We start from the raw sequence: 11,828 nt of genomic DNA on the forward strand, positions 1-11,828 counted from the left end.
TCTGAGCAAACCGTTGTCTTTTTTTACAGAAAGAGAAAGAGAGAAGGGAGAGGGAGAAAGAAGCATATGTATGAGCTTAGCAAACGCGTGTGTCGGCTAACGTACGAAGAAAACATTATCCAGAGAGGAGGGCAACGGAGAGTCGTAGCGTGTGTACCATAATATACTTACGGTACCTTAGGTAGGGCTAAGAGAGAAAGAGAGAGAGAGAGAGAGAGAGAGTGAGAGACCACAAGAGCCGCTAAGAGCCCGCGGAACACGGGCTCTTGTACTCAGTCCAACTCGGTCCTCGAACTGGTCCTGTGGCACGCTGCGTGGTGTGCGAGCGTGACCGGCGAACCGCACTGTTCCTGGCGTCAGTCACAGCATCCGCGTGGTACTTGACATCGTGCTCTCTCCTCCTCTCGGGCGATCATCGCGAGATGAGCCGTCGGGCACAACGACAGTGGTATATCAATCGCATGTCTCCGCTCGCTTTCGCGAAAGACGATCGATGAAAATCGAACAGCTCGTTCTTCTCTCTCTCTCTCTCTCTCTCGCTCACGCGATTCCACTATCGGATTCCACGGGCGGGTGGAACAATGTGCCGGCACTTTGTGTCTCATCGAATCGAGATAAACGTTACCGCACACGCACGCGTGCGTGCGAAAGCAAAGCGATCGTCTCGTCGCCTTGCAATTATTACATAACGAAAGCGGAAGATATGCGTCTTATGTTCGTATTAATAGTCATCACTTGAGACTTATCCTACGTGAAATATTCAAACCTGAATTCAGAGTTTCGATATTCAGCTGACAAACTCAGGTCCAACTCTAAATTGAAATCTGAGTGTCTCACCTGAGGCAAGTCTCAAGCAACGACTACTAATAAGGACCTTCAAGACCCTCGTCGTTCTCGGCTCATCTCGAGATGAGAAAGGCTCGCGAAAGCGCAATTAATGACGCTATATCGACTCGGGTTTTGTCTCGATATATTTTCGCGGTCGTTCAGCAGGGAGTAAAGTTGAAATTGTTTACGTCACGTTCAAACAATGACACTCTATTCCCACGTGAACTATTCATTCCTACTGGACTTATAATCTGTGTATCTGTTTGACCCAACAGCTCGTGAAAAGCCAATAAAGGGGACAAAGTCAGACGCAACGAGAGACGAGGGATCTCGACTTCTCGGCGATACCGCAGACTGATCGGGCGCGAAACGGCGGGAAAACCGAACGATTGTCTGCACAGGACCGACGCGGAGCAGTGGTGCGCGAGACAGAGCAGATCCATCAGCGAAAATGAGGAGCTTGGCGGTTTGTTTGTTACTGCTGTCGACGGTTACTGCTGGTAAGTCATCTCTCAAGCCGTAAACAGGCGGTCACTAGTTCAGCCGGGAACGGCAAAACATCTCCGCGACGTAACGACGACCTTCGAGAGGGAAACGAATCGAATCCGGTGGCGAATGCCCGGAAGACCGGAATAGAGAGAAACGCGCGCGCGCCAGGCCCAAAATTCGCACACAAAAGACGACTTTTAATTTTATACATTTTATACACAAATTCTTCCTGAAAAATTTATATGTCCACAAGGACGTTCGTTTTTGCGCGCGGACGCGTTCGGGATTAAATTTCTCAGACTATTGCCGTCTATTACGAGACGCATCAGTAATTCCCAAGGAGCAAGCGGCGGGCTTAGCGCGCCTTAGCTTTTTTTCAGATTAAACTCGCACACACAGCCATAACGGCGCGAATATAGACGGGGGAGAAATTTACTTAACGAAAGTTGGCTCTAAGCGGCATCGGTGCAACCGGCTCTTAACAGATTAGTTCGGTTCTGGCAGACGAGCGTCTCGCAATAGCTTTAAGGCTTCAGTTTCGATAAGCAGATTTCGTTCTCGAAGTGTCTCGGTCTTAGGAGGCATGTAAGCTGAAGTGGCAAGAATCCACGTTGAAAATATCGTCGAGTGGCCGGCGCATTTTTAAGGATTTGTTTTTGGCGAGAGTCTCTGTGCTATAACGGCCGCGATGTTCTTGTCAAGAGCAGAACGTTCAATCGATCGCGAATATATTTGCCCTACGAAACGGGACGCGTATCGCCAATTAAAACACAACATATTGCTCGTTGAACTGTTTTCTCGTTCTTTTTTTGACTTTTTTCTGATCAGACATTTGAGTATAATATGTAAGATACTACATAGAAAACAAGAATATTTTTGTTATATAAACTTGTTCGTAAATGTTATTTGTTAATATTGTATAATATTGTTATTGTGTATTTTATTCTTATATTTTTATCATTGATATTTTAAAAATGAGATTAATTGTTTACACACACATTAATTAATGTATGTAAATTTACATTAATGTAAACACAATCATTTTCTTATAAAATAATACAATATTAGTATTCTTGGTTATATATTATTAGTCTACAATCAAGACGAATATAGTCAAATTAACACAATTATTTTCTCATATAAGATAAATGTACCAATGCCCGGACATGTACTTAATTCCGGACATTCTTATTATTTTGAATATTTCTCTAAATATTTTATCTTTCAACGTACACTAAATATAAATATTAAATGTATGTATACCAATATGTATGTATTGTACGTTAAAAGTTGAAATATTCATATTCAAATATAAAAATAATAACATTGTCCGGAGATGGGTACATGTCTGGGCATTGGTATATTTACCTTATAACCAACAATATTGATATTCTTGCTTATGAGAAACTGATTGTGTTAATTTTACTATATTCATTTGAACTGGAGACTAATTTATTTTCGTTTAACACCATATATAATCTCACTTTAACATTAATCTTATTTTTAACATGTCAACAGTAAAGATATTCTTCAGACAAGAATATTCTTTTATTTTGTGTAAGGATCACGTGATTTCCTGGTTGCGTGAAGTTAAATTTTCGCAGTTGCTACTGCTGTCGTTATTTGATTGTTATCAATCGCGGTTGACCGAACAGTAAAATGAAACACGCGATTTACGGTTAAGCGCCATCAGCAGTGCGCCGTCAAAATGACTGCGCATTGTGCGTGCAGGGTAATAGACGCATTTGATGCACGACGCGACATTTCGCGCGGAAAACCGAAAAGCTTCTTCTCTTCGTCGAGCGAATATGCCTTTTAATTGCCGCGGCGATGGAAAATTGGCCAGGAAAATCGACCGATAAAACGCAACGGAATTTCTATCATTCGAACACTCGCACGCTCGTCTCGGCTATCCTTCTCAATCGGAAATATTCGTCAAAGTCGTGCAATAAAAAGAAATATAAATTTTATCGCAGGTTTCCGCGAATATGTCTCTTAATCATCGCGATAATGAAAAATTGGAAAGATCGATCAACAAAACACAAAATTTGTAGGTTATAAAAGCGTCTCTTGTAAAAGTTAGTAGGTTAAATGGAATAAAGAGAAGTTACAAGTAAAGTTACAGTAAGAGGTATACAATCTTCAAAATATCATAAAAATAGATATTAAATAGAATATTGAGATCGAGAGCAGGATCGAAATTTCCACTTGGGTTCAGCGAAGAAATAGATAATATTTATGTTTTTTCTCACGCAATTCTTGCGAATATTCCCAACTGAGGATACCCGAGACAAACGTGCTATGTTTGAATTATATAAATTCCGTTGCGTTTTATTGGTAGAACTCCTTTTTTCATTATCGCGATGATTAAAAGGTATAATTTGTACAATTCAAACGTAGCATGCTTGTCTCGGCTATCTTTCTCAGTTGAAAATATTCGTGAAAGTCGTGTGTGTGACAAAGAAAAATATAAAATTAATTAATTAATTAATAATAAATATAAATTTTACTATAAGTTTCTTCAAATATACCTTTTAATCATCGCGATAATGAAAAAAGGAGTTCTACCAATAAAACGCAACGGAATTTATATAATTCAAACATAGCACGTTTGTCTCGGGTATCCTCAGTTGGGAATATTCGCAAGAATTGCGTGAGAAAAAACATAAATATTATCTATTTCTTCGCTGAACCCAAGTGGAAATTTCGATCCTGCTCTCGATCTCAATATTCTATTTAATATCTATTTTTATGTGACATTTTGAAGATTGTATACCTCAACTTCTCTTTATTCCATTTAACCTACTAACTTTTACAAGAGACGCTTTTATAACCTACAAATTTTGTGCTTTTTTCGTCATTCGAAGGTCATTTGAAGATTGTATATCTCAACTTCTCTTTATTCCATTTAATCTACTAACTTTCACAAGAGGCGCTTTTATAACCTACAAATTTTGTGCTTTTTTCGTCATTCGAAGGTCATTTGAAGATTATATATCTCAACTTCTCTTTATTCCATTTAATCTACTAACTTTCACAAGAGGTGCTTTTATAACCTACAAATTTTGTGCTTTTTTCGTCATTCGGAGGAACCATGTAGGACTTCAGTTTTTATGCGCGTTAAATATACGCTAATCCTTCAGAATATACGGACGTTGGAAGGTCCAGGTCGAAAACAGGGCTGAAGTTTGGACTTGGGAATATGGCTTTTAATTAGCGCGGCGATGGAAAATCGGCGAGACGCCCCAGAATTTGTAGAATTTGAACGTGGCACGCGCGCTTTGTCACGGCCACCGTTCTCAGTGGGAGACATTCGTGAGAGTCGCGTGAGAAAGAAAGAATCTAAATATTATCACAAGTTCGAAGCACGAAGTGAGTATCTTCGAATAACACGCTAACCGTTAGCGGCTGGGAAACAGACCTCCGCGACCGTTGAGGGTCGCGGAGAGCAAACGTAAGTTCTATTTCGAAATCCTTAGCCGGCGCGAAGGTCCCCCGCGGCAGAAATTAAACCCCAGAAATAGGAACAAAAACGTTCGGCGTATATCGCGGAGTGCGGTGGCGCGTCCAGCTCGCGCTCGTAAGATTACGCTTTCGTTTATTTACTTTTTCTCTTTACTGTGCCCGACCGCGTAACGTCCGATACGAGTGTCGTCTGGCGAAAATCGTCCGCGCGAACGACCGAGCGCACAGCATGAGACGCGAAAAACCGCGGAGCAAACGCGCGCGCTCGCCACAAACCGATATTTCTCGAGGCGTCGATATTTCTCGCGGCTCGAATTCGGTTCCTGCGATTAACCGACCAAATGAAATTCGCCGGTGGGTCGTGGCACGCGGTCGAAACGAAGCGAGCAATAAGATTTCGCGTAACATTTTATTCGTGGGAATTCCCATATTTTTCGGAGATATTTCCCCGCGGTATATTTTCCAGCTACAAAGGTCTCTGAGGGAGACCTCTTTCTCACCCTCACTTTCTGTCTCTCTCTCTTTCTCTCTCTCTCTTTCTCCCTTTGATCCTCCGGAACGATTAAAAAAATCCGTAGGCGAGGGAAAAACGGCAGGAGGTCACGACGCCTCGCGTGTGTGTGTATATCTTTCTCGTTTTTTCCTTCATTTATTTTTACATTTTTGACCACCACTGTGAGCGTAGATGAGGGTTTACGCGCTAGAATGTATAGGCCGTTTCCACCACCCACGAGTAAGAGCGTCTGGTTGCTTTTTTTATGATTGTTTCTGTGGCACAGCTGCGAGCCAGAAGTCGTGGGAGAATCGTCTCCTCGCAGGACATGATCCGATTTCCTTTCTCTCGACGTCGACATATATCGAAGTCGCGAGAGACGCGCAGTCCTTGCTCTTCTTCATCCTGGCGTTTCTCTCCTCTCGACGCGACGTGGCGCGCTGCACTGCACTGCACTCTCGCTCGCCCGCTCGCTTGCTTTCTTTTGGGTTTTCTCGCCGCGTTCTAGTGGTTCGACCCGGACTAAAAATAGAGGCGTCGCAAGGGTCTGTCCCCGCTGACGGGTCAGAAGTAACTTGTCGCTATTAGCGGACGAGGGTCGAGAGCGCGTCGGAGGAGAGAGAGATCGTGAGACAAACTTAACGCGAACTCGACTCCGGATCCGATGGAATTAGGACGTGCAGGATTTATTAAATCTTCCCGCGCGCGCGCGGGGCTTTTCCGGAATATTCCACGCCGGGGAAATTGGATCCGTTATTTGAGTTATCGAGATAAGTCGTGAACCTGCGAGGAAAATAAGAGAAACCGTCCGGGAGACTCGCGTCTCTTACCGTGACGATGAAGGCTATTCTGTGACTCGATATTTTTGTTGAAGATAGACAGAGAGGTAGATAGATAAATACATAGATAGGTAGATAGAGATAGATAGATAGATAGAGAGATAGATAGATAGAGAGAGAGAAAATTGTCCTAAACTTCATCAAAGAGTTGATTATTACTCAATATAACATTTATACAGAATATCCGTCCGTATACGAAGTTAGGGGTTCGGCGCGCAAAGTTAGCACATGTTATTGGCCTACTAATGTGATATCGGTTCGATTTTCGTATCATGACCTCCGTTTAAGCTCAAGAATATATCATAAAAAAATGTTGCCATTAAAAAAATATTAAATACAGAGATTCTTTTAAGAGATAAATTTTAATATTTACATATTTTCATATCAAAATTTTAAGCCTAAGCTCAGGAAAGAGAGAATAAGTTTTTATAAAATATTCCTCATTAAACATACATATATAGGATCCGCCAACGAAAATTTTCCACCCCGATTATTCTGTAACCAATTGATTTTTGTCAAAAATGCCGATACACGTATAGTATTATACAATAACAACAATATTGTTTTCAAGGGGGCTGTATAATTTTAATAAATTTAACTATGCCACTTCATCTCCTTAATTGGAGTAGCTACCCCCTAAAAAATCTTAATAGCAATAGGGATGGAAAAATAATCAAATAATCGGGATGGAAAGTTTTTGTCGACGGTCTCTATATATATGTGCATATATATATATATAAAATAGAATATCTCTCTGTGTGTTCCCTATATACTTCTAAACCCTTTAACCGATCTGGACCAAATTTTGCATAGTTACTCTCTAGGGCCCTGCGGAAAATATAGGCTACAGGAGAAACCTGAGCACCCCACCCCCTTCCCTCTGATTTCATCCCTTTGACACCTTGCGATAACCCGGGTGACGCCGGACGAGTTTCGACTGACAAATTATAAATTTCGACTCGGACATGGTATATTTATTTTACTCGCTGGGAATCAATGCAATTTACAGCTAAGCATGCAACTGTATTATGTGACACTCTGCGAGTGTTGAAATTCGACACTCACCGTTCCGTGCTGAAATGCATTGACGTTCAGGCCGGGTCCATCCGCGTTTTCAGTCCGCTCGTCTCGCTGCATGGCCCGAGCCGCGTCCTGTTCCGCATCCGGTATATTCCGGTAGCGTCCAACATCCGTCCTGGCGTCGACCGCACTTCACTTCTCTTCGCTTCACTCGCTTCACCTCTCGCCACGCTCGCGATGCGACTGATATATATAGAATCTTAAGAGAGACATTTCGACGAGTATCTCGACGGGCGGCGCGTCAACGAAACGTGCTCGAATTTGATTCCTCGAAAAAAAAGGAATCCGCGAGTTCGCACGGCGGAGGACGAAGTCGAAATCTGCAAATTCGCTTAACGAATATCTGTCGTGGCACGACATTTCGGGAACGATTCTGGCGCTTTTCAGCGCTAGCACTTCGGCGCAATACGCTCGCGTCGCGATGAATTTCGTTCTTTCGAAAACGCACTCGCGAATCTCGTGCAAAAAAAAAAAAAAGAGAAGAAAGCGCGAGGCGAGAAGCGATCGCGCGGGATCCATCAGTGACGCGCAGCAACGAAATAATCGGGAGTGGCGTGAAATTCTCACGGCCGATGTGACGTCGCTTCGCGATACCCCGACGAAAATTGTGTTCCGCTGTGCTTTTTCGCCAAGACAGCTCCGCAATATTTCTGCGAAAACTATACTCTCTCTCCTTCGCGAAGTTTCCGTTCGTGATACTCCGTCGACTTTAATTTGACGTAAGAATCTCTCCGAAGAATGTAAACGCGACGCGGACGTATATAAACACAAAGGGCTGGAAACCAGAAACTCCCTCTCGCTAGAGGGAGGAGAGAACGCAAAAAATGTATGTACGCGTGTACGCGAGCAAAACATAATCCCATTATATTTGAAATTTCTACCCTCTTCGGCTGACGTGATCGCGACGTGTAAGCGAACAAATGGATTTTTATCTTGCATTCTCGTTTTGTATGCACTTTTTGTTAGCGATCATTCGCAGTCATGCAAGAATGATCCAATTCACAAAATTATGACTTTTTAGTGTTTGTTTTTTTTCTCTTTTACTAATGCATAGTTCATTGATCAGATTTCCCAACCCTGAATTCGGGACACTTCATAAATGTGTGAAGCGGGGGAAGGAGGTAAAAAGATCCGAAAATTATTTGATAATTATTGAAAATGATGACAAATCGGTGTCCCGAGTAGCACTCGAAAAAATTCGGGTCAAAGAGTGAAAAATTGGGACGTCTGGTCACCTTATAGTTCATACGTCTATCTATGCAAAACAAAAAAGATTCAAGCCTTATTTTAGGACGCCCAAAATTAATTAAAACCTGAGTCGGAATTTCGATCCTACTTTCAGCTTTGCTATTCCATTCGATATCTATTTTGATATTTTGAAATCTACATCAACCTTATTTTTTATTCTATTTCAATCTTACTATTCCATTCAAATTTTGATATTCTTCATATTCTAATTTTGATATTCTTCTCTTCTAATTTTGATATTCTTTCTATAATACAACATATTTTGACGATAAAGAAAGTGAAAAGGGAAATTTCGGACATTATCAGAGTCAAAAATTATCAGAGTCAAAATAAGAGTAAATTGTATTATAATTAAACCTATTTTTCTAACTACTTAGCTCCTACTGCGTTGTAGAATTCAAAGTTTAACGTACACGCAAAAAAGAACTAGCTTCCAGAGCTAAAAAATAGCTGTGGCAGATAAGATGTGTCATTGAAATAGGGACAGCTAATGTCGATATTACCGAAGCTAAATTTACTCGCTGTTAAACTTAGGCGCTACAGCGAGAAATATTAGCTGCTAGAAATAAATGACTGTAACAAATGATTGTACGGTAAACTTCTTTAATATATGCATACGATAAGAAATTTAGGAATAACTGCCATTTTCTTAGCTACTTGAAATAATGTGCATTTTTAATATCACCTAATATATTTGTATTTCATAGCGAATGTATCTTAACTGTCATAGTCAATTCTTAACAGTGACAGCTAAACGATTAGCCTTTTGACTAAGTGTGAATCAGCTACCGCGGTTTAGCTGATATTACTAAATCATTTTTTTGCGTGTAGTGTCAAAATTTTTACTCGGGAAGTCTTTATTTCACTCGCGTCATTTTTCGCTAGTTACTCTTTTTTACCTATTTTTTAAGGATTGAGCTTGTTAAAAAATAACGTTAAAGGGAAAAAAATCGGCCATAACTTGTCTTCTTGAACAATTGCGAAAAACGTCAGTGCTATGCTTTTTTAATCGTGTATGAAATTTTTATCTCAATTTTTCTCGAAACGTGCTTCTCACATGCAGGTTGAATCCTTGCATAACTACGGCCAGTTATATTCCTCTATCTAAAATCTCGACGATTAAAAATAGCAAAATCCGTTAGCTCGCGTACGGAAACAATTGCAGGAAGTGAGGTCGTTTTGTCAATTTGCTGCGTGATGATGCCTCACGGAATATCCTCCCGGGATTTCGGCGAGTTTCATTCGGCAAGATTCATCGCCGCTCGTGAAACGTAATCGCGATACGCGAATATGTACGCATAAGAAATCCAGGAAATTAATAACCGCGACGATCGCGCAAAATCCATCAACGCCAACGAACAGGGCGTTCAGCACTCGGTGGCGCGCGACTCCGACGCGCGTTATATTATATATGATATTCGAAACAATTAGGGGATCGCGCCCGCCTCAACTGTGCAATTTCACCGAATAATTCTCCAACTCGGGACAAATAGCGTTACGTAATATGTATCATATTTGTGTGAATATGTTTGCCAAATGTTAAGATCGATTACACTGAGAGAGAATTCCACACAATTCTACACAACACAATGTGTAAAATCGAGACATAAGATAAAATTGAGACATCTAACAAGTAAACCTACCCAGAGGGTAGGTTACACTCCGATTTCTTCCTAATTTGGCACAAATGTAGAAGTACAAAAAAAATTTCGATCATATTTTTTCAGTTTGACCCACTTTGGGTTTCACGGACAGTTTATAGTTTTTTAATATCCCTACTCCTATCGTCAACAAATGCAACAAAAATGTATAAGAAATAAAATTGAATACAGGATATAGGCGTTTTTGGCTTGCTGATTATGAATATGAGGTCAAGTGTAAAATCATTTGTATAAATAATAAGATGTTTAAACAAAACATGTAAAAAATTGAAAAAAAATTATTTATACAAATAATTTCTTGGTTTGGCAAAGAACCATTTTTGACGAATTTAGCACAGATTTGTATTATTTCGGTTGGAATCGGCTAAAAAAATTTGAAATAATTCGTGTCTCAGCTATGCTGATCTTGTTAAAATTTTAATTAAAATTACCAGATTTCTTTCTCGGTTTGGCCGAGATTCGAATCATTTTTTATTAATTTAGCACAGATTTGAAATATTTCGATTGAAATCTCGGCTAAAGAAATTTAGAATAGTTCATGTCTCAACTATGCTGATTTTATTAAAATTATTTAATTATATCTTGTATTCAATTTTATTTCTTATGTATTTTTGTTACACTTGTTGATGATAGGAATGAGAACATTAAAAAACTATAAACTGCCAGCGAAACTCAAAGTGGGCCAAAATGAAAAATATGACCTAAATATTTTTTGTGCGTTAAATCCAAATTAGAAAAAAATGATAATGTACCTTTTGGGTAGGTTTACTTGTAAGAAATGCCATAAAAATGTCTCTAAGACGTCTTACGTTCCGATTTTAGACGTCGTGTTGTGTGGGATTAGGTATTCCGTTAGGCGACGTAACGTAAAAAAACAATCCCGCAATTATTTCGGGCGGTAGATTTGTCTACAGACCGCGTAAATTGCATTAATTGCAAGTAGAACTTCTCAAGCGCCCATCACCTTTAAAAAGCCACCACCTTAAATCTTCGTGCCCATTTGTCACTCACCGAGTATCTCGAGTCGGCCCCGCCGCGTGCTGCTATCTGAATCTGGAGCAGAAAAGAGAAACGATTTGGTTAGATTTTGGGATTCACTTTAACGAGCAAATACGTGCAGAGATACGAGAGGATCAACTCGTTAGGTCACGTAATCCAAGTCATTCTGACGTTTATACCGCCATTTTCGACCCAAAAAGCTTGAGAAGAGAAGCGTAGTAAGTTTACGAACATACCTTCGAGCCGACTCTGCTTGGCCCGAACCGGAACCTCCGATACTGCATCTGCATCCACCGTAATTGCGTCTTCTCTCTGCCTCGCGACACACACACACGCACCCACAGAAAAATAGATTCTGCGTTCGAGTAAATTTTACTTATTTCAAGCAGAGTTATGAAAATATCAATTAAATTCGCTTCAATTTAATAATTGGTTTGAGTAAATCATTTCTAATTTAATGAATTAACGATTAATATAAGCCTATTCAATTAAAAATATTTTAATTAACCACTGACTTCAAGAAATCTAATTAAAAATCATTCAATTAACGATTGATTTGAAAGAATTCAATTAAAAACTGTTAAATTAACGATTAAAATGAGCAGAAGTAATTAAACATTATTCAATTAACGACTGAACATAGTCAATGTAATTAAGGGTTAATGTTATTTAATTGACAATTAATATATATATATATATATATATATATATATATATATATATATA

General features: G+C 39.9%; 1 protein-coding gene across 1 annotated transcript in view; it reads left to right on the forward strand.

The window, feature by feature from the left end:
• The first annotated feature begins 210 nt into the window (after positions 1 to 210).
• Positions 211 to 11,828, forward strand: part of LOC116854030 (fibrillin-2-like) — a 79,646-nt gene continuing 68,028 nt past the window's right edge. Inside the window, exons 1-2 of the mRNA XM_032835495.1 lie at positions 211 to 376; positions 1,104 to 1,328. Coding sequence (XP_032691386.1) covers positions 1,280 to 1,328 — 49 coding nt within the window. The 5' untranslated portion in view covers positions 211 to 376; positions 1,104 to 1,279. The remainder of the gene's footprint in view (positions 377 to 1,103; positions 1,329 to 11,828) is intronic.

Source organism: Odontomachus brunneus, unplaced genomic scaffold (assembly GCF_010583005.1).
Source record: "Odontomachus brunneus isolate Ranch 3 - 2012 unplaced genomic scaffold, Obru_v1 Obru_scaffold_007, whole genome shotgun sequence".
Taxonomy (NCBI): domain Eukaryota; kingdom Metazoa; phylum Arthropoda; class Insecta; order Hymenoptera; family Formicidae; genus Odontomachus; species Odontomachus brunneus.